Raw genomic sequence first — 24,022 nt, forward strand, 5'->3', positions numbered from 1 at the left:
TTTAAGGGAGATATTCAATGGCTTCCCTTTTCCTTCAGAGTAAGTTCAAGTTCCTTTGTCTAGCATTCGAGGTCCTTCACAACCCAGACTTACAAATAGACCCAACTGCTTGCTGATTCCTACAGAGGCAGGAGACCTGTAGTGTCTGGGCTTTCTGGGCAGCCCTGGTTTATGTCGATTGTCCCAGCACAATTTGTCATAGTGCCTTTCTTCACTCTCCAGAGGACTCCTATCCAGAGGATAAAACCTCATCTACATATAAGCCCTGTGCTTCCCTGCCTCTAGAATCCTCTTAGAGTTCCCTGGCCTGAATGCTCTGTCCCTCCTGCCCTTGTCTATGTGCCCAGATGCTGTTCACATCCTATATCCACTTCATTCCATCTCCATGAAGCCTCCCCGACCTGTTCTCTGCAAGCAGAAACAACTCTCCTCTGCCTGTCACCTCCTGCAGTGTGGTGGCTGTGTTTTTCCCATTCTCCCTGAGTGCAGGTGCTGAGTCCACCTCTCAGCTCAGGCACAGTCTCGTCCCTGTATCCTTTTGATTCTCCTAGCCCAGACCCTTGGGCTTGATCAGAGCAAATAAGTGCCAATGGAGCCTTTCCTCCAGTGGCCTCATGTACTCACACCCTCCATCCCTGCAGGAAAAGCGCATGTCGAAAGCAACAGAAGTGATGATGCAGTATGTGGAGAATCTAAAGAGGACGTATGAGAAAGACCATGCGGAGCTCATGGAGTTTAAAAAGCTTGCAAATCAGAATTCAAGCCGCAGCTGTGGCCCCTCTGGTAAGGACCTAGGCTCCTGCCCCATCTTGGCCCTACAAGGTAGACTTCCAAGAGCTCTTGGCTAGGATTGGAGCTGTCAGAGCAGCCCCATGACTTATTTCCAGTTGAGCAGCACCCCTGTCCAGTACTGTCCACAGGGGCCTCCCAGCAGCTGCTTCAGTGGGCCTGGCAGGGCAGTCTGGAAGCAGGAAACATGAGCATTCCCAAAGTGACTTCCTAACTCCCAAAGCAATAAATCACAGTGGCTGACCATGGAGACAAAGCCCACAGGCTACTAGAACTCTTGGACTTATAGGGTCTGAGAGTGACCCTAGACCCTGTAAGTCTGTGTGCTTTGGGACCCCCTTTTAGGCAGCACATGCTAAGGAAGTTGGGCTTTATTCTGGAAAGCATTAGGGATCCAGCCAATGATTTTAATCAAGAAAATGACTTGATCATATATGTAGCTTAAGAAGATTCCCTTGAACTATGGTGTGGCAATTACATTACTGGGACAAACCAGGGACAGAAAACTCCATGAAGATGTTCTTGCAACAGTCCAGGTGAGGGGTGAAACCTGGGCAGCTAGGGTGGAGTGCGAGTCTGGCTGAAGATGTTACAGAGAAAAACAGTAGACTCATGGATAAGACAAATGTTTCAAAGAAATATTCTTGTTTAGAAGTTCTATATGAATTGCCATAGGAGCACAGAGGAGGGCCCACCTGATTCTGCTTGAAGGGAGACAAGGAAGGTTTCAAAGAGGGATGGTATCTTGGTGTTTTAAAGTAAAAATAGGAGTTCTCCAGTCAATAGAGGAAGATACATCCCAGGTGGAGAAACCAGCATGGACAAAGATGCGGAGATTGGGGGTGAAAAGAAGATGAAACAAACAGTTTTCCATAGTGGCAGTGTCGGGGTGTGGTAGTGACAGGTTGAAAGTGAGACTTGGTAGACCAGGGCCACATGCCAGGCCATGCTAGCAATTTAAACCTCTAGGCAATGGGGAGTTAATGGTAAGTTTATACCTCATGATGTAATCAGGCTTTATTTTTAGATTATTCTGACTTCAGTGGACAATATATTGGAGGTGTGCAAAAGCTGAGGTAAAGAGAGACACATTCGGAGACTCTTTCTCAGTCCAGCAGGAAGAGGTTGGTGCCTTGGACCAGATCTCTCTGTGGGCACTGTCAGGGTTTGGACTCTGGCTGATGAGGGTGGCCAGCAGGAGAAAACAGACCTTTTAGCAACAGGAATCCCTGTGGAATGCAAACATCCGTGTTACCAAGAGCTGCAGAAGGGAAAGTACAGAAAGTATAACAGATGGAGAAACCTTTATAAACAGGAGGTTTCACAAGTTTCCTGGAGAATATCAGTGACACGTCCCAGAGTCCAAAGGCAGCATGCACACATGCTCCAGACTGTCTGCTTTGGATCTGTCAGCAAGGCTCCTGACCCATATGCACCTGGGCTTCTAACAAACCATTTTCCGTCCATGTTGCAAGCTGGGGAAGCTGCCGCCAAAGGAATCCTAATGCCATGGGCTCCTACATTTATTGCTGCACAAGGCCTCCTGCAAACTACCTTATCTAAGATTTATAGGATGAGCAGTTACCCATGAGTCTCATTCATTCATTCTACAGACATTTACTGAGTACCTTTGGCTTGCCCCATATAATACTGGAATATAGAGGTAAAGGGCACACAGTCACAGACCCAAAGGAGCTCCCAACCTTTGGGAAGTCAAGGCAGTGTAGCCAGTGCTATGACAGAAGAAAGCAGACTTCCAAGGAGAACACACGACAGAGTCCCATATTCAGTCTAGGAGGATGATAAAACGCTTACCATAGCAAAGGTCAACGATAGCTGTACATGTTTTTCCAATATTTGTTTCCACTCCAGTTGTTCTTCCAAGCTATACCTCAGCTTGGGCTAGGCAGAGGGGCCGTAACCACTCAGCAGGTGTTTCCATAAGACACTCTATGACTGTTCCCTAATAGTGTTTGTGTCTTAAGCCTTTTATACAACCTCTGCAATCTTTGTCTATGCCTGGGGTTTTGAAGACTACAGTAAATAAAATATCCCTGATTTCAAGGAAGGTGATATACATTTTTAAAAAATAATATGTTTCTTTCTGAATATGAAATTTACCAATTGTCTGCATTTTGGATTATTTCCTTAATGTAGATTTCTAGAAGTATAAATACTAGCTCAGGGGAAATAAATTTTTTAAGGCTCTTAAAGCAAATTATTTTCAAATAACCCATTTATGTTTTCACTGAATGGGTTACAATACTCAATTCACTGTGCCATTGACACCATTCTTGTTCTTTCTTTTGGTAAGTATCCATGACTTCAATAGACCAAGATTGTGTCTTATCTTACTGGTTTAATTGTATTTCTCGGCCTTTCCAAATGTTTATGGAACATTTGTATTTCTACTTTTAAAAATTCTGTATTTATGATCTTTGTCCACTTGTAAGCTTGGTAGTTTACTAATGTATATGAACTCTTCACATGTAAAGAATATTTTCTGGTTCTGCTGTTTTGGCTGACTGGAAAACTTGAGAATCTTTTGACCACAAGCACTTAGAAATTTCTGCTGGACAAAATAAAGCAAACCTATGTCTAAATAGCTGAATCCACAAGAAAAGAAATTGAAATATCCAGATACGAGAAAAGAAAAGAGAACTGAAACCAAGCTGACCCTGCAGCTTCCTTGGGGACAAGTGGCAACCTCAGTTATCTGGGAGCTGAGCTTTTACACTTGCCTGTGATCTGAGACAAGACCTGGAACACCTATGGTAGAGAGTTGACACAGATTCCCACAGAAAGTTAAGGCTGTCCAAGGACTAGATCCTCAGATGGAATTTGGATAAGGAAAAATAATAATCACCAACCAGCAGAGAAACAAGGAAATTTGTTTCACCCTGGGCTCTAGTAGGAAAAAACACTTTCTCCTTCCTCATAGGAAAAGTACATACTCACAAAGTGACAGCAGTGATGATGCAATATGCAGAGGATTTGAAAAGAACAGCAAGATGGTGCCACTAAGACATATTAGAAATAAGTAGAAAAGCACTCTGGAGAGACAGACGCTGCACCCAGACACACAGGATTCCTCTAATAAAGCCTCACTGAAGATGACTTCACAACCGAAAATTATAAAATACGCAAGAAAACAATTCATCATGAACAAAAATCATCAGGTACCCCAAAGAATAGGATCATATCCTAAGAACCTCAGAAAATAAAATGATCTGATAATTTTTTAAAAGATAAGCTTAAAATTATTAGGGGTAGCTGGGTACAGTGGCTTACGTCTATAATCCCAACACTTTGGGAGACCAAGGTGAAAGGATTGCTTGAGGCCAGGAGGTTGAGACCAGCCTGGGCAACAAAGTGAGACCCTGTCTCTCCAAAAAATAAAAATAAAAAACAATTAGTTGGATGTGGTGGTGGGCACCTATAGTTCTAGCTTCTCAGGAGGCTAAGGTGGGAGGATCGCTTGAGCCCAGGAAGTCAAGGCTGCAGTAAGCTGTGATCCTGCCATTGCACTTCATCCTGGATGACAGAGTGAGACCCTGTCTCTAACTTAAAAATCATTGGAGACATAAAAGAATGGATCAAAAACAGAGTAAAAGAAAACAGTTATCAAAGAAGAATAAAATAGAACTTCTCAAAGTGAGGAATAAAGTCACGGAAATTAAAAACTCAAGAGTTTAGGTGTGTTAGTTACTATATTTGAGGCTATTCTTCGTTATTCCAGATCTCCTTCTGGGCACATTTTCCCATCCCCTTAAAGTCACAAGGCAAGGCCATGGGACTTGCTTTGGTGAATGAAATGTGAGTAGAAGGACGTGTCACATCTGAACCTAGGCCTTCAAGAACTAGTATGCAATCTGCCATGTTTCTTCCTCCTAACGTGATAACCATCATTGCTCCAGAATACTGGAAGGCCAATATTAGGCTGAGTCCAGAATGAGGAAACACTGAACCAAGCCTGCTACAGACTCAGAAGTAAATGGGCGTGTAGCATAATCAAATCACATCTTCCTTGTTATCAGCCACTAATACTTTGGAGTTGCTTATTATTACTATGCTGTTAAACTAGTATAACCTAGCTTAGCCTGATTGATTATAACATTTAAATCAAATTGGGCACAGCTGAAGAAAAATTAGTTAACTTGAAGATAGGTTTGAGGAAGTTACCCAATGTACAGTTCAGAGAAATAAATTGATTAAAATTATGAAAGAAGCATTGAGATATGGGATATAGAATGTAGAATGAGAAAGTCCCAAATACATTTATTGGTCCATCCTTAAAGGGGAAAGACAACGAGAGAAAATATTCCAAGAAAGAATGGCTGAGGATTTTCCAGAACTAAGGAAAGTCATCAATCATTGGATTCAGAAAATACAGTGAATTCCAAGCAGGAAAAATAAAAACACACCAAAGAGAAACTATAGAACAGTAAAGACAAAGGGAAGATCTTAAAAGTCATCAAAGAGAGAAGATTATTTACAAAGGAATGACAATTCTCAATGGCAATAGTAGAAGAAGGCAATGGAATAATCTCTTAAAAGAACTACGAGAAAATAACGGTCAACCTAGAGATAACACAAATGGCTAAGATACCATGCAGGATTGAGGGCTTGGTAAAGACCATTTGGAGACAATTGAGGAAGTTTACCTCTCACAGACCCCCGCTGAAACAACAACTAGAGGATGTACCTAAGGAAGATTGAAATTGAACTCAAACACATGCTCACAAATGTTCATTGCAGCACTTTTCACAATAGAAAAGACATGGAATCAACCTAAATGCCCATCAATGACAGACTGGATAAAGAAAATATGGTACATATACACCATGGAATACTATGCAGCCATAAAAAAGAATGAGATCACCTCTTTTGCAGGAACATGGGTGGAGCTGGAGGCCCTTATCTTTTGCAAACTAACGCAGGAACAGAAAACCAAATACTACATGTTCTCACTAAGAAGTGGGAGCTAAACATTGAGTCCATATGGCCACAAACAGGGGAACAACAGGTACCAGGGCCTACTTGAGGGTAGAAAGTAGGAGAAGGGAGAGGAATGGAAAAAATAAATACTGTCTACTAGGCTTAGTACCTGGGTTATGAAATAATCTGTATAACAAATCCTCATGACAAGTTTATGTAATGCACCTGCACATGTACCCTGAACCTAAAATAAAAGTTAAAAAAAAAAATTGAGCTCAAAAGAAACAAGTAGGATACAAGAAGGAATAGTCAACAAAGACATTTGTAAACATGTAGGTAAATCTAAATAAGCACTTTCTGTAGAAACCAACAAACATAATGAATAATTTAGGAATACAAAAGCAAGGTGAAATAAAAATACTGGAAAGCAATATAATTAAGAGGGAGGGTTATTATTTTAAGATTTATTCAAGAAAAGAATAGAGATCTTGTTTAATTTTAAATTTAAAGTCAATATGTTCAAAAGTTAAGAGGACATGCTGAAGGTTAAAAATAGAATGTATAAGTTCCAAACAAATGTGTAGGGTGGAAGGAGGGGTGGAAAAAGTCAATGAATAAAACAAATAGAAAATATAAAATTACGTGGTAGAAATAAATACAAATATATTAATCACAAGAACTATAACTAGTATAAATCTATTGGTTAATAGAGAATCTTAGATTAGATTATGAAAAAAACAGGCCAGGCGCGGTGGCTCATGCCTGTAATTCCAGCACTTTGGGCAGCCAAGGCAGACAGATACTTTAAGCTCAGGAGTTGGAGACCAGCCTGGCCAACATGGTGAAATGCTGTTTCTACTAAAAATACAAAAATTAGCCAGACATAGTGGCACACATCTGTAATCCCAGCTACTCGGGAGGCTGAGGCATAAGAATCATATGAACCCAGGAGCCAAAGGTTGAGTGAGCCAAGATCGTGCCACTGCACTCTAGCCTTCGTGACAGAGTGAGACAGTCTCAAAAAAAAATTTTTTTTGAAAAAAAAAAACCCCAGCTATGTGCTTTTCAAGAGACACACCAAAAATGCATGGATATGAAAGAGAGAGAGATGCAGGCTAAATAATATTGGTCAAACTGAATCAAATTGAATTGAGCTAGCAAATACCTTTCTCTGAAAGTACTCAGGTGTTTCCTGGTGGTAGTATTATCCAGGTGGGAAGTTTAAACATATTACATGAGTTATATCACTTAATGTATGCAGGAAGGAGAAGAAAATCCTGGGGTGGTAGCTTCCTTTGTTCTGAGTCATTTGGTAGGTAACATATTGAAACTACTTTTGTCAGCAAGTTTTCATTATTTACTGGCACCACACCTTCCTTGCTCATAGTTTCTGTGACTGTACATCCTTGAACGAGCATGAAATAACCCAATAAGTCTTGGTATTGCTGAGTAGTTGTCATACACTATCTAGGGTGTTATGCAGAGTGTGTTTAGTGGGGTCAGATAAAGATCAGAGGTCCAAGACTGGGGCTTCCTATAGTGAGAAGCGGAGTTAGGATAAAGGTTTTGTCCAAAAAAACCCCCACTCTGCAGCCCCATCTCAAAGGATGAAGTGCCAAACTCAGCGTCCCCAACACCCAGATCCTTGGGCTATCCCTTGAGGGCCAGTTCTGGCTCATGGATACCATAGCCTAGTTTCTGTTTCCTGCTGGTGCCTAGTCTGAAACTTACTTGTGTTCTCTTCTCTGCTCCCTCCTGCTGCAGAAGATGGGGTCCCTCGCACGGCACGGTCCATGTCCCTCACGCTGGGAAAGGTATGCATGTTCAAGGAATACCAGGGCTCCTGGAAAGAGTATGACAGAAGTTTCCATGGTCACCCAAACAATCATTCATTCTGGGATCCATGGATGCCAGAGAATCTCTGAACAGAGTTTCTATTCGGCTTCCCACGGTCTCAAGTTTAGCCTCTGACATCTTACCTTTCTTGCTCGTGGTTTCCTTAACTATGTATACATCCCTTGAATCAACATGAAATGATCATAAGCCTTCATATTGCTACAGGCAGCTTTAATACAGTCTCCAGGGTGTTACCCAGAGACTGTGGGGTCATTTCCATTCTGTATCTCCAAGATCTCATAAGCTAAAATAGAACAGATTGAGCGTTCACTCACCACCAATTTGGGAAATTTGGGTCAACTTTGGCCACTCTCTCCGCACCAATTCCATCATTGCTACTGCAAAACCAAAATATCCAGTGAATGCCATTTCAGCATTAGAAATGAGTAGGTTTTTTTCCCAAGCCCTTCTGAATTATGGCTATTGCTACCTCCAAGACAATGAGCCTGGTCACTTCTCTCCCCACAGAATATGCCTCGCCGGAGGGTCAGCGTTGCCGTTGTTCCCAAGTTTAATGCCCTGAATCTGCCTGGCCAAACTCCCAGTTCATCACCCATCCCCTCCTTACCAGCCTTGGTAAGTATGATGATGCCTGCCTCCCAGCACGGAATAGTAAAATAACCTTTCCTTCATACTCAGTCCTAGGGGGGTGACCAAATGGGGGCAGGGTCAACAAGGAGAGGAAATTTCCAGAATAGAATCTGAGTGATAGGCGCAAAAACCCAATACAGATCAGGCTGCATGTATTCTACTACTCTGGGAAGTCCTACTGCCCTTGAGCATGGTGTTGGCAGCTCAGCATTCTTTGCAAACGAAAACTCTTTTTGTGCTTACACCACAATCCACCAAGGTGGTTATAATTTTTTTCTACTCTGCAGTGGGCTTAAGTAGCTGAAGTTTGTAATGTGTGATAGGTGGTAGAACAGCTTTGAACCCTAGGTTCTCTGTTTCAGGAGCTTGAGTTCTTCAACCAACCCATTGTTCTCCTGCCTCAGTTCATTGCAGCATTGTTCATAACAATGAAAAGCGGGAAACAACTCCGTGTTCACTAATAAAAGACTGGTTAAGCAAATGGATATCCCTATAAGGGGTTTCTGTAGAATGGTCCATAATTTATTATGAATCAAAAGCAAGTAAAATAGGATATACAAAACCTAGTGTATAAACAGTATAATTCTGTTTTGTACTATTTAAAAGAGTGTGTTTCTGTGCGTAGACAGAAATTTCTGGTAGAAGATACGTGAAACAGCTAACAATGGTTATCTCTTGGCAATGGTAAAATAGTTCATTTCTATTTTCTTCCTGATGCCTTTTTATATTTCTATAATACGAATGTATTAGTAATAATCAGGAAAAATACATTTCCATTTCTTTTAGGCAAAGACAGTTTGGATATAACAAAATATTTTCTGTATCCCAGGCCTTTGTGCATCTGGTTAATTCTCTCTAATTCTTTCTTCAGTGGTTTCTCTATCCCCTGCCTATGACTAGCACTACCGTATAAGGAAACAATCTGATTGTGTAAGCAATTGGAAATTCAAGCCCTATGTAATACCAATGGGTGGTACTCACTGTTTCCTGCCTCAAGCATTTCAATCATGTATGAAATCAACCTAAACTCCCAAATTACCCATTAAAATAGAACAACCTGAAAAAAATGTTTAAGGATATTGGAGAGGACTGGTTAGTGTGTTTTAACAGTTCTATTTCCCATGCTTTGCCTAAAAGCATAAATTTATTTTCCAAATATATGTTCCTTTAGACTAGGAGCTGGCAATCAGGGCCATAGATTAAAAACCACACAGGGTACTTTTAAAACATTCTTCCCCCAGGCCCCACACCAAGATTCTGGAGTGGATCAATACTTTTTTAAAACTTCCCCCAGGTGATTCTAATGTGCAGCCAACATTGAGAACCATTACTTAAACCAAATCCATTGCAACAACACAACGTGGAAATCCTGGGGAACATATTGTAATGAAATTTCTGATTGTTTGAGCTTTCAATAGTACTGGCATCTCTTGAGAATTGTACCTGGAGCTGTGTCTCTCGGGACAGTGATGGGCTTGTGTGAATCTATCACAGGGAGCCTGGGACCTGCACTTGTAGGAGGCCCACTGGTGTTCAGTCACAGTCAGTAAACAGGACAGAGAAAAACTGATGGCTTCTCTCCAGAATGGAGCCTCAAGATGTAAACTCTCCTCTTTGCTTAAGGAAACTTAGCAGAGGCGAAGGAAAAGGAGCAAGCTGCATGTGCCCTAGAGGAAAGGAATGCTGAGGAAAGGAGGACAGGGAAGGCCCGAGGGAAAGGGCCAAGGTCTGGGCTCAGATGAAGATTGGAAAGTGGGGGCATGGAGGAAAGAGGAGAAGCAGCAGCCCCCCTCCCATCATCAGAAACCCAGCAGCTCTGGCTTCTTCCTTGCATAGCACATCCTCAGTTCTCTGTCTTCTGTTTTTCATTCAGTCGGAATCACCCAATGGGAAAGGCAGCCTACCTGTCACTTCAGCACTGCCTGCACTTTTGGAAAAGTAAGTTTGTTGATTTTCCTCTTTGCTTCAGGGATCTCTCAGGAAAATTTCCCCATTTTACTTTCCTTCCTCCCATTTTCATCCCCAAAATGCAGGGGAAAGCAAATTAAGTTTTAAGGGAAATGAATGAGAGTCTGAGACCCACAAAGATTTCAGAATCCGCTTGCAAGATTCTTGAACCGGGAAGATGCCCTGACTGAGGCCAAGTGTACCCAATCTGAGAGAGCCCAGAGAAGACTGGAGCCTTCTCTGCCAGTTGGGATTCTTTGGGCTACAGACAAAAGAAAGCCCCAACTCAATGGGACTTAGTAAGTCCAGAGGTAGAGCTGCTTCTGGTACGGCACAGCAGGGCTCTAGCTCAGCATGCCTACAACTTCCTTGCCTCTGGCCACGCTGTATGTTAACTTCATCATCAGGACTGTGGCAAACGGCTGGTAGTTCCTGGCATCCCCTCCAGACAAGACAATACCTAGAGGAAGAAAGGGCCTGTTTCTTGCCGCGTTCCTTTCTTAGGAATAAACCCAGAAACCTTTCACCAGTCTTCCCTATTATCTCATTGACAAATCTGGAAGGAGGTCCCTTTCTAAAAGAATCACTTTGGGAATGGGATTGTCATCATGGGATTTACACTATTCCCTGGGGTTGGTGAGAGGGTCAGCTTCCCAAAAAGCAAAATGACTCCATGAAGAAGAGTAAATTCCTGAACAGAATCATGTTGCTGTTGGGAACGAGGAAGGAAAATGCATATTGGATTGGCAGCCAGCAGTGTCTGTGATTTTCTAGGCATCTGTGCAATGTGCAGATCTTTTCATCCTCAGCCAGAGGAAGGGAGGCTGTTTCTATGCACTCAGAGGACTTCATAGCTTACTTTTCAAATTCTTTCATTTGCTTGCTGAAAAACATCTGGATCACACCTGCTGCCTCTCGGAATTTTCCCCTTGTGTCTTTTCTCACTTGGTAGAACATATACCTTATTCTTCCTTCTTTCTTGCCTCAAGACAGCTTTAGTCCTTCGTTTTTCTTTGCTGTCAGAAAAGTTTTGCTATCTGGCAGGAAAAGTGTATGTTGGGACCCTTTTCAATACAGACAGGCTCCCACCTCCAGACCCAGCCTGTTTCCTACATCTCTCATTATGTGCAGCCACCAGCTTATCACCCAGAGATTTGTCCCCTGTTAGTCTTGAAGTTTGCCCAGCATTTCTTCTCTTTACCACCTCACCCCCATAAGCTCACAGGTCCTTCGTGTTATAGAGGGTCTCTTGGGGTCTCTCTCTCTGCCTTTTCTTGATCACTACAGGGAAATTGTCAAGAGGTGACACAACCACCACCATGTGGACCACGTGGAAGTGACCGAGTTTACAGAAACTTACCAAGTCCCTAGAGTCATAGGGCCTCATCCTCACCCTAGAGTCATAGAATCTCTCCAGAAATGGTCACCTGATGCTCTGACTGAGAAACCCACTAAAATTCTCCTTGCCAACCTTCCCTTTGGGTGCATGAATCCCTACTTCAGAGAACCCTCAACTCTAGCCCCATTCCCAGCTCTAGGCCTGCAGAGCCACTCAAGGCAGAAGATCTCTTCAACAGACTCTAATCATGACAGAGCAGGGCCTGAACTCTGTAGAACTTATGCCAATCCATTTGAGCACTTCTGTCCAAGGCAGTGGGGATCATGAAAACATGAATTATCCTTGGTAAGGGAAACTGAGATACAAAATTGGAGACAATAAGCAGCAGCCCCAAATTAGGAGCGTCAATGGGTAATGGTCAATAGTGCCATCACCTTTCCAGGGGTTTATAGAACCTGAAGAGATAGGGACAGAGTGGGGATTAAGGCAAGTCAAGCACACTGGGGTTGACTCTCCAGTTGGGAATATACCCATGTAAGAATGGTTGCAAAGAGGGGAGGGCATCTTCAGATTAAGAGGGGTTCAGGATGAACAACAGCTTCCCCTTCTGGATTTCTCAAAGATGTTAAGTGATCTCCATTTAAAACTGGAAACATGGCCAGGCATGGTGGCTCACACCTGTAATCCCAGCAATTTGAGAGGCCAAGGCAGGTGGATCACAAGGTCAGGAGTTCAAGACCAGCCTGGCCAAGATGGTGAAACCCTGTCTCTACTAAAAATACAAATAAATAAATACATAAATAAATAAAAACTGGAAACATTTACTTGATTCCCAATGCACTAACAATCAGACAATATATGAGTAAAAGTGAATTCTTATCTTCTGTCCTATACACAAATACTTAGTCAATTCTAGCTGCCCTAGCCATATTGCGAAAGAGAAATAATGTGTTATAGTTTAATATACATTGCTTCAGAGATTGTTGTATTCAGCTTTGTATTAAAATGATTTCACCTTTCCTAAGCATACAGTGACGAAGCAGGAAGGGTGCTGGCTAAGCAAAGGATAAGAAGGTCAAATACCCTGTGGCTAGTTGACAGGAAAATACTTGAGAGCTGATTACACTGCTCCGTGAGATTTCAGAGAATGCTGAGCCTTGTTCTTGGAGGTCATTTAGTAATGAACTGCTCTTCACTCAACAAGGGCCTAGAAATCTGTAGACTTAAACATATGGGTGGAGAGTGATATTTAAAATTAGTCTTGAAGAGAAAACAAAGCCCAAGAGCAGTTCTGCAAGTAGAAATAGCTATGTAATTGTAGTCTTTTGTTCTTTCATTCCTTTAACAATTAATCACCAAGGGCCAGGCACATAGTATGTACTCAGGGAGCTCACAGTCTAGCGGGAAAGACAGATGGGAAGCAGCCTATTCTAATACAACACGATGGGTGGGATCGTAAGGAAGTGTAGGTTGCTAAGGGAATGACGCAGCAGAAAATGAGCACCTAACCCGATTTTGGTGTAAGGTTGGGGGAAGTGGGGAAGTAGGGGGAAGAGGGAGTTTAAGAAATGATTCCCCTTGGCTGGGCAGTGGCTCACGCCTGTAATCCCAGCACTTTGGGAGGCCAAGGCAAGTGAATCACTTGAGCTCAAGAGTTTGAGACTAGCCTGGGCAATATAATGAAACCCCATCTCTACAAAAAATATAGAAATTAGCCAGGCATGGTGGCATGCACCTGTAGTCCCAGCTACTCAGGAGGCTGATGTGGGAGGATGGCTTGACCCCAGGAGGCAGAAGTTTCAGCGAACTGAGATTGCACCACTGCACTGCAGCCTGGAGCCTGAGTGACAGAACAAGACCCTGTCTCAAAAAAAAAGAAAAAAAAAAAAAAAAAAAAAAAAAAAAACCCCACAAAGTTTTCCTCTAGGAACTTACTTTTAAAGTAAAATCTAAAGGGTACATAATTAACTAGGTGACCAGGAGGTTAGCAACATTCCAGGCTTTGTCCATGTGACAAAGTATGGAGTATTCAAGGAATGATGATAATGATAAGGATGACAATGATAACCGATGACAATGGTAATTACTGCTGACTGTTTACTGCACTGTTGACAATGGCAATTACTGCTAACTATTTACTGCACCTCGTTTTATGCCAAGTGCTTTACTAATTGCTTTGTATTAAGAATCTCAGTTAATCCTCACAGTAATCCCATGAGGTAGGTATACTATTACTATCTTTGTTTTATAGATGAGGAAACTGAAGCTCAGAGAAATCGTCACTTGCCTGAGGTTACAAAGCTGGTAGATAGCAGAGCACATGCCCTTACCCTTTTAATAGACGGCCCAACTGGAAGGATAAAACAAAGTTCAGTGTGACCATAGAGAAGAGGATGAATCTAAGAGCTATTTTTGAAAGAGCCTGGTGACCAACTGGGCATGGAATGGAGAGTAGAGTTGGGTGAGAGACAGGGTATGCATGGAACCGTTCACAGAGGGATCAGCAAAACCAGGATGTAGATGATGCACAGCGTTAGTGTCAGAAAGGGGTTATTATGTTAATGTATCACAGAGCAATTTTAACTGTCTAAAACTAGCCATGTTTCTATACTCTTGAAGCACCCAGGGTAAATTCCTGAAAGATTTCGTAGGACGCTAAATGTGTACAGTCAGCAACTCCCCTTTGCTGGTAGTGTTTTGGAGTGAATTCCGCCCCCCTCCCCACCACCCCAATAAACTTGTGGAGGACCCCAGGTATCTAGGACTGAGTAACGGGGAGTAAGGAAGCTTGGGTTCCCTGGGCTGGGCTTGTCAGAGGGAACCATGTCAGTGGGGGTGACTTGGAAACATTGCTGAGCCCAAGAAGATATGCCCATCACAAAGGATAGTAGTCACTTTCAAATATTGTTTTCCACATGGGAAAAGTTGAATCTAATATACCTGCCTGCCCAAAAACATATTTTGACTAAATAGTTCTTCACATTACTGAGAGCTGAGCACAATGACAAACATTTTTGACCTGGTGCATGTGTGAGAACAATGAGCCTCATTTCCATGAATCATCTCAGAAAGAAAGCACATAGGATTTCAGGCAGGGAACAGATGCCAAGATCCATGAGCCTTTGGGCCAGAAATCCCTAGGGTAGGCACAGGCTGTGCTCAGCTCCAGTTTACAGCCATGATTACAGATTTCTTTAGCCCAACCCAAACACTGGGTTCTCAGGAAATAACCATTTACAGAGAGGACTTGTGCCTTTTACAACATTCCTAGGTGGGGACTGGATAAGTCATAGTAAAACCGATGCAACTTGACAGGCACTTAAAGGTATCCACTGTGTGCCAGGCACTATTTTGACCTAAACACCGTCCTCCTTCCTATGATTACAGTCATATGCAGGTATCTGAAACATCAATGCCCTCCCTGTGAGTCACGCTGTCATAGAGGTGTGGTTGCAGAATAAAGGGAGAGAGAGGGCCAGGTGCGGTGGCTCACACTTGTAACCCCAGCACTTTGGGAGGCCAAGGCAGGTGGATCACTTGAGGCCAGGAGTTTGAGACCAGCCTGGCCAACATGGTGAAACCCCATTTCTACTAAAAATACAAATATTAGCCAGGCGTGATGGTGCACTCCTGTAATCTCAGCCACTTGGGAGGCTGAGGCAGGAGAATCACTTGAACCTGTGAGATGGAGGTTGCAGTAAGCCAAGATCATGCCACTGTACTCCAGCCTGAGTGACAGAGCGAGACCCTGTCTCAAGAAAAAAAAAAAAAAAAAAGGAGAGATCAACTTTAACCAGAGGGTGTGAGGGAGGGGAGAACACCCGCAAAGGTTTCACAGAGGAGAAGACATTTGAGCTTAGTCTTAAAGATGCTTAGGGAGAAACTTCCAGATAGTTAGATAAGATATTTAAAAAACTACAAGCTCAGTTCAGAGGTCAGGAGAGGACAGCAAACATTTTACATATTGTGTTTTCCCCACTTCCCACCCTACCCACAACCCCTCCATTCCCCCCTAACCCCCACACACACATTAAACAAAGGCCCTCCCAACCACTTACACTCTAGACAAGCAGCCTTGAAAAGAGGGACACCATAGAAGCCACAGTCCAGTCTGAGGGCAGGAAGGGCTTCACTCACCAGAGTGAAAGGAAGAGACTTCTATTGAAAGAAAGGCAGGGGTTCATGGGGGCTGGAAAGTCCATCTTGACACAAACGTAGACGACCAAGATGAGAGTCCCAGCACCAATAACGTGAATTTAGGCAAGTCACTTAGTCAACCTGAACTCGGGTTTCTTATCTGTGAAATGGGATAATACCCCACCTAGGTGACAAATAGTGTAGTCAGAAGAATGGGTGCATATCAGACTGCACAGGGTAAAATTTGAGTTCTACCACACACTGGTTGTATGATCTTGGGCTGGTCCCAAGATCATATGACAGATATGAAATCACTTGAAATGCGATCTTCATGCCTCAGCCTAATTTTTCTGAGCCTTGGTTTCCTCATCTGTCAAACAGAGAACAGTAAAACCTTCTTGGGTCATTTGTGAGCCGTAAGTGAGATGTTAGGCCACAGTCTGATACATATAAGTTAATTTTTAGCTCTTCTCATCATTGGAAAGATCAAGTGAGAGGATGTATATGAGAGCCCTATAGGGGAGCTGAAATGGACAGAAGATCTGCATGTAAAAGGGTCAAGGAAATGGGCTTCCTGGCCCTGGTAAGGAAAAGTTTTCTTCTCTAGAGATCAATGACCCAAGGACAATGAGAGCTTTGTTTACGGTCACTCTTCTGCAAAATTCTAAGGTGCATAGTGTGTGATGACATGCAATACATGTGCACCTGAGAAATTTCCTAAAGCCATTTTATGAAAATGTAATTTTAATTTTACCATACCTTAAATTGGTTCACATTTAGGGTTCCTCTGACTCTGACGTGTCTCAGTAATATATAACAAATTCTTCCTTGATGATATAAATAATTGCCTGGATTTTTTATGAGTCATATTTGGAGGTAGCTCAGATTGCTCCCAAAATGAACCAATACATTTCCTATATAACAATAATAATAGCAGATATAATAATTTGTTGAGTATGTAAATAAACATATTCCAGAAAGTTTATTTACAATTCTTCATTAATTCTTACACCCCCACCATCAGGTATGTATTACTATCCCCATTTTACAGTTGAGGAATCTGAAGTTCAGGAAGATTAAATAATTTACATGTCTTGGAGCTGGGATTTGAATCCAAGTTTGCCTCAGGCAAATTTTTTTCCTCTATACTACACTGTCCTCCTTCATGCATGCTTAACCTTAAGGAACCTCTAAGGCTGACAGCTGTGTATAAATCAAAAGTCTAATACCAGTATCTCATTTCATATATATATATATATATATTTCATGAAAGAATTACTTTCCCTGCCCTTGGCTGTAGCTGTGTTTTTCTCCTCTCGCTCTAGTGATTTGGATAAATAGGAAACTGCACATTAGGCCAAGGTCACATGGAAGGGAGTGGATAATGTAATTTGCAAAAGGAGAAATGTTATGAATAGCTGGTATTTTTAGAGCGTTATCTTTCTTGTTCACAATGGGTTGTGGTTTCCAGCCTGACTAAATGTAAATTTTAAAAGGTCTGAGGAAAACTAAGAGATGGGAAACTGATGCCAAGAATGAGGAGAAGATACAAGGCTCACTCATAAACCCTGTCTAAGAGGTCAGGGAGGGTGGCAGCTGTGATCTTTCAGAGTCCTGGCTAGAAAGCTCTGCTCACAGTGTTGCCTTGTTGGAGGACTCCTCCATGACGACGTTGCTCCCATTGGGAATCAGGACACGAAGGTGGGCTGCAGGATTTCTAGGGAAAGCATAGCCATCTGGATACTTCCTTTAAACTTGTGATCTCATACCCGCAATGATCTCCCAGCACCACCCAGACATCCTACCATGATGTTCTAGCATGTCTGTTTTTCTTCTTTCTCATATAACTCTTTTATACCTCTCCTCTCTCCACAGACCTTCCTAGACCCCTCTACCTCTCACTCTCAGCAGATGACCTTGCTGTCTACTTTATAGAGAATACCTAAGCTACACTCCCATAGGAGCCCTCTCACTTTCCTTCACCAGATCTCCAGCCCAACAACTTCATCATCATCTTCCCTTTGTTACAAACAAGGAGAGATTCTCTACTTTTCCAAAGTCTGTCCCTGTTTCATTTTGCAAAGACTGAGTTCCTTTGGGCATCCCTTTCTCTCATCCTCTCTACTAGATCATTTCTACCTACCTTCAAATGTGCATCCTCCCTTGACCTACTTCAGCTGCACACTCCCTCCAACACACACTTCTACACTCCTCCCTACTCGAATTGCTGTGTCTGTAACTTCCCCTTTCCCACCTCCCCTTCTTTACTTTACATTCCAACCTGTGCTTGGCTCCCACCATTACACAGAGGCTCCTCTTGACCTCTGTATTATCAAATCTAATAGTCACCTTGTCTGTGTGCTTCAAACTCAGAAGTGTGTGGCACTGTTAACTCTTCCCGCCTTGATGTGCTCTTACCTCCTGGCTCCCAAGACTCCACCCGCTCCTGGGTTTCCTCCTACCTCTCAGGCTGCTAGTGCTCAGCCTCCTCTGAAGATGCCTTCTTTTCCACCTGAGCCAAGTGTGGCAAAGCCTCATGGCTTGGTCCTGGCTCCTCTTCTTGTCTTTCCTCATATTATCTCCCTAAGCAATCTTGTCCATCCCCATGGCTTTAAGTAACATTTATGTTCTGATGACATCAAATGAATATCTCCAGCCTAAAATTCTTCCCTGACTCACTTTGATGAATTCAACTGTATACTTGACATCTCCCTTTGGATACCTCACAGGCATTGCAAATATCTCTTGTCCAAAAGTTAACTCCTGCCACTCTGCCTCTTTTTAAGTTCTCAAACAACTCAGCACCTTTTGTGTCTCAGAGTCTTTAAATAACCTGCATTATCTTCCTGGAATGATCTCTCCTCTGCTTTTTCACTGAGTTTTACTTTGTCATCCAGGCTGGAGTGCAGTGGTGCGATCTCAGCTCACTGCAGCCTCTGCCTCCTAAGTTCAAGTGATTCTCCTGCCTCAGCCTCCCGAGTAGCTGGAATTAAAGGCATGTGCCGCCACACCTGGCTAATTTTTGAATTTTTTGTGGAGTAGGGGTTTCACCACGTTGGCCAGGCTGGTCTCAAACTCCTGACCTCAGGTGATCCACCTGCCTCGGCCTCCCAAAGTGCTGGGATTACAAGCATGAGCCATCGCTCCCAGCCCTCTTGTCTGCTATTAATACATCTGACTTCTCATGCTTCAGGCCTGTACTTCAACTTCAGCACCTCAGAGAGGCCTTTTCTAACTATTCACTCTAAACACATTCTCTCCTTGTTATTTTCTGTCATTGTACAGTATTTCTTTCATAAAAGTTATAATTTGTAATTAATCACATATTTTTTCTTTCCTTTTTTGGGGTTTTTCCTTCTGCTAAGTTCCATGTTGGTAAAAACCATTTCTTTATTTTCTAATGTGCCCCCAGCACATTACAATGTGCCTGTGGCTTATTTGAGAAAATAAGTGGATATTTGAAAAAATGAGTGAGGGTCTTCTGGTGAAAGACAACAGGAATGGAATGACCTTAAACATGCTGGTCTGCCCCCATTTTCCTCATCTCAGTGCTGTAGAGCACCCATTACAGCACCTCCTGGAATAAGAATAAATGCCAGTTTGGGAGCATGAGGAGAAGGAGAGCTGGTGAGGTATTTAATGGGCTGGGGACTATTCATGGACTAGGACCTTTATAAAATCTTGTCTCAGGGTAGAAGGATTGAGAAAAAATCTGAGAGCTACTGAAAAAGCCTGAGTTTCCTCACTCCTCATCAGGAATCGGGCCAAAAACATGGTTTTGTTTTTAGGCCTCCACCTTTTTCTGAAATGATGCCCTGTACTTCTCTCTTCTCACTAGTGGAAAGACAAATGGGGACCCAGATTGTGAAGCCTGTGCTCCTGCGCTGGCCCTGAGCTGCCTGGAGGAGCTTAGTCAGGAGACCAAGGCCAGGATGCAGGAAGAAGCCTACAGCAAGGGGTGAGTCAGACCTCAGCCACCCGGAGGGCACCTGGCAGGTCTCAGAAGATGCCTTCCCACAGGTCCTTCCCGTTTCTTAGAGGCTTTAGGGAAGTAACCAGTGGCCACAGGACCTCCTTGCCACGGGAAGGAACTACATTGGAAATAGCAAGACTGTTCCACAGGAAGGACAGGAGGAAGCAGGGTCAGAGGGTGTGGTTAGACAATAACGAGACTGCCCTCTTTTTAGGCAGGGAGCCACCAGAATGCCACCGCTAAGAATAGTCTGGAAATCAGGGGCCCTGGGTGGGTTCCTCTTGGTGGTGCCTGAGGCTTCCTGACACGTGCTCAGAGCAGTCATGTTGCAGCCAGCAGTGTCCAGGAGCAGCTGCAGCTCTGCTTCCTAGAACTGCTTTGGTTACTCCTTCCTCCTATAAATGGAGTCTCTTCAACTTCCAACTGCCTCCTCCTCCATTTGAGCTTCAATAGCACCCATGGCCAATTGTCAGCACTGGAGAGACCAAGTCCTGAGCAGGGCCCAAGCCTCAAGGTAGAGAATGACCTCCAACCATGTATGGTGCCCTAAGCGTCTCCTGTCTCCATAGCTCATGAGAAAGACGTAGCTTCCCACTGACACAGAACCCATGGACTTCAGTGGTAGGTTTGCCCAGCCAAACTGCTAGTGTTAGACACTCAGCGTAGGACAAGTGAACAGAGTATGTTTGGGGTAATATTGATCCTGGGGGAGAAAAACCACAAAGGTTTCTCTTGGAAAGTCTGCCTTTTTCACCCACCACTGTCCTCTATCCTTGGAATGCATAGGCATGAACTCCTTCATTGGTTTTGTAAACATTTACTGAGTACCTCTCTAGGTTAAGCCATGCACCTGGCACTTCCAAAAAACATTCCAACACCCTGCGAAATGAGTGTCACCCTTCCTCTTTTACAGATGAGAGGCTGAAGCTCCATGGTCACGTGGAGAACAAATACAATCTCAGCCCTACAGAATGTTTTGTGGGTTAAGAACCCAGTCAGGAGACCCTGTGCCACATTTTTTCCCTGTCAGTTTTATCACACTTTCACGTAAACAGGAAGGATGACTGAGGAGTGAGGGGAAATGGTACTGGCACGAGCTGCCTTGGGATTCAGTGGAGCTTCCCAGCTTTTTCCTGTTTTGTGGAACCACAGGAAGCGCATAATTATTGGAGGTGCTGCTCAAGTCCCCTCCCCTAGGAACTCAGGAGAGGATGCATTGCACCTGGCCTTTCCAGACTCAACTGTTCCTTTTTGCCCCCCAGATTCCAAGAAGGTCTAAAGAAGACCAAAGAACTTCAAGACCTGAAGGAGGAGGAGGAAGAACAGAAGAGTGAGAGTCCTGAGGAACCTGAAGAGGTAGAAGAAACTGAGGAAGAGGAAAAGGGCCCAAGAAGCAGGTAGGAAGCCTGTGTTTGGAGTCCTTGCCATTGCTGAAATGGGTTACAATTCGTCTAATTTGGAATTGCCAGTCCAGGGCAGCAGTGAATCTCGGGCCCCAGTGTGTAGCCAAAGAAACCAAGAGGGCACGCATGTTGGGAAGGAAGTAGAGGAAATCCCAAAGAGCCAAGATAGCTAGCAATGAGAAGTTTGCAAGAGCTTGAGAGGTCAGGGGCAGTCATGGGAAGGGAGAAGGGCCCTAAGTGGAGTCCCTCCCAGCCCAGCCATGGTTAGCTCATTTCCCAGACGAAATTATGGGTAGCCATCTGCATGAAAAGGCCCAAGACCAAGAGAGTTGACTTGAAGGCCTGGAGTGTGTTTCTTACAAGAACAGGGACAGGGAGGACACATGGAATAGAGGGCAAACTCAGCTCAGTGGCAAAGGTGAGTCTCCAGCAGGTGCCTACCATGCTGACCAATCAAGCTTGGTCACCCAGACAGTGTTTTCACTTTAGTTTGGAAATACTTGGGGTTTTCTTTTAAAATACTTTCTATTTCAAAGGTACGTTCCCCTAAGTTGGGGGAGGAGAATATAACATGTAGATAAAGAGAATATAGACCTGTATCTTGTCCCACTTGTGGTTCCTGCCTGGCCTTTAGGATGCAGAATCATAGAAATGACCTCATTTAGTTCCAGGGCACTCCATGCAATAAAGTATTATGGGAATGAGGTCTCGCGCCACCTGGCCTGAATTATCCCGCAGAAGTACATGCTTAGGGATAGGATAAACTAGCACCCATAGAAGAGGTACACTCTACCCCATAGATATAATAACCATGCCAACATTCTGGATTTTCAGGACAGCCCAATTTCATTTATTCAGCTGTGTTGTCTCTATTAGTGTATTTAAACCACAAGTCTTGAATCTTGATTTTTTAAAATGTAGTAATAGCCACCTTGGAAAAACTTTACCAAAATCTTTGCTTTTAGACCCCTGGGCTATCTTGGGGTCCAGGGCAGCTCCAGACAAAATATCTAACCAGCTGCTGAAATATTATCTAATCCGGGTATGTATCTGTGCCTCATTGCTGGAAAACTCTGGAAACCACATGCATGCAACAAATAGGTAATGAAGTGAAGATTAGAAGCAAAATGGATAGGCACACAGGAGCTACCAACAGAGCCCAGTTGGTGGAGGATTCAACTAAAGTGAGAGGTCTCCACCCATGCTAGTCAACCCCATTGTTCAAGGGAAGAGCCACTAGGAGAACTGGAGAAACGCTTCTCCACTGAAAACAAATCACACACTGCCTTCCCAGTGAAAGAACCTCCAGGTTTAACAATTAAAGTGCAATCCCTACTCCAAGCAACCAGATCCTGTTCTCCTTAGGCCTCACCTCCCTCCTGAGGGTTCTCTGCTCGTATTTCTCAGGCCACCACATTGCCCTCCTCCCCTTTAATGCGGTCAACCAAAGCCCTGGACAAAAAGCCCTTCCTCTGGCACCCGTGAATACAGCAGAAACCAACTGGAACCTCTAACACTTCCAAACACTGAGAAAGAACAAAAGAGAAATAAACAGAGAGAGAGAGAGAGAGAGAGAGTACGTGGAATATAAACAGTCTGGTTTGCAAAGCAAGGGGATCAATGTCTTATCTAGCTAGTTCAATCTCAGGCAATTGTTGGCTCCCTCCCATTTCATGAAACCCCCGGGGAAGTAAGGCTTAGGTTGGTTCCTTTCTGTCCAGCTCCTGGTCATCAGTGCGTGGCAATGGTGCCTGTAACATTTATCATGCACCTGCTCTCAAACATGATTTCTCCCCTGAAATGTTGGTACCTCACTCACAAGCAAGGTTTGAGGTTATTAAAAGTTCCATGTCCTACTTAGTGCATTTTTAAAACACTGGGTTCAGCCCAGCTGCTGATCACTTAAGAGATTCAACATCACACATTAAAGTCTTTTTGTCTGAGTCACATATCTGTTATATATAACAATTTATATTACAAATATTGCTCTCCTGAGGATCAGTTTAAATAAACTTTGGGTGAACCCCAATATCTTAACCATATTAAAAGAGAGAGCACAGCCTTCTGACATTGAACAAGTGAGACTCATAAGGGGACAAAATAAAACTTTTGTCTTTTCTCCCAACAGCTGTTCAAACCAGCTCTGTGGGGTTAATAGGACATTCTGGTTCCTTTACTTTTCCAATAACTCTCAAGAAACAGAAGTTTACTTATAACAGCCAAAAATTGACTTCTAAAGAAATTCTATTTCTAATCTATTTCTAACCTCTCTTATAGGCCAGGCATGGGGTGACCAGCTAAGGTCACACAGCCAGATCTTGGTCTCTTCCTTTGGAGCCACAATTAAGAGTGGGATTAGAGTAGGGAGAGGCCACTCCGGCAGCTTGTTTTGGAGGATAGAAATACAGCCCCAAAGTCTCCATTTTAGCATCCAACTCTGTCTAAATAGAATCTAGAGAATCTACAAAGGGCTGAGAGAAAAAAAGCTTCCACTTCTAAACCCTCCCTTCCCAACAGTTGTGAAAATAGTTAATGATTTTCAAATCAGCAAATGTGCTCACTTTCGTGCTTCCCTTAATTGTGACTGAAATGATCTGATGGGGTTCCCACATGGAAGAGAAACCTGTCAATGTTCCCTGTGGCCTTAGCATCCCAGGCAGGCACTCTGAGCATCTGGTCCCTTTCTAAGGATGGCATTTATTGGGTCTTTCAATCCATTGCAAGTCATGCATTTTCTGCTAGCTCTGAATTTGAGCTCTCTGCTTCTCAGCCAATGGCTTGATCATTGCAGTGTGTGTGTGAGCCTCAGGATCTTCAGAAAGCACTTTCGTCACTTTCCCCACCTCCTTGGTTTAGGAATCCTCAGTATTCTCATTCTTCATATTATTTTTTTAAATTGAATTAGAGGTTAAAAACAGCAGGAAATCCTAGCTTAATGAAGGGGCTCAGGGCTTCTTCAGAGAGCTCTAGAATGGACTTGTCAAAGCAGGCCATCTGCCTGTTGTCTTT

The 24,022-nt window shown here is 43.3% G+C and overlaps 1 protein-coding gene across 50 annotated transcripts in view; it reads left to right on the top strand.

Moving 5' to 3' along the window:
• The window catches only part of IRAG1 (inositol 1,4,5-triphosphate receptor associated 1), a 125,756-nt gene that overhangs the window by 97,347 nt on the left and 4,387 nt on the right, over window positions 1-24,022 (top strand). For 30 of the 50 annotated variants that reach the window (XM_065528557.2, XM_074014312.1, XM_074014327.1 and 27 more), the window contains 6 exons: window positions 642-783; window positions 7,492-7,541; window positions 8,092-8,199; window positions 10,088-10,152; window positions 19,476-19,595; window positions 20,873-21,007. In XM_065528557.2, the coding sequence (XP_065384629.1) occupies window positions 642-783; window positions 7,492-7,541; window positions 8,092-8,199; window positions 10,088-10,152; window positions 19,476-19,595; window positions 20,873-21,007 (620 nt within the window). The remainder of the gene's footprint in view (window positions 1-641; window positions 784-7,491; window positions 7,542-8,091; window positions 8,200-10,087; window positions 10,153-19,475; window positions 19,596-20,872; window positions 21,008-24,022) is intronic. The other 20 variants (XM_074014316.1, XM_065528556.2, XM_074014307.1 and 17 more) reach the window with 3 other exon arrangements.

The sequence above is a fragment of the Macaca fascicularis genome, chromosome 14, assembly GCF_037993035.2.
Source record: "Macaca fascicularis isolate 582-1 chromosome 14, T2T-MFA8v1.1".
Classification (NCBI taxonomy): domain Eukaryota; kingdom Metazoa; phylum Chordata; class Mammalia; order Primates; family Cercopithecidae; genus Macaca; species Macaca fascicularis.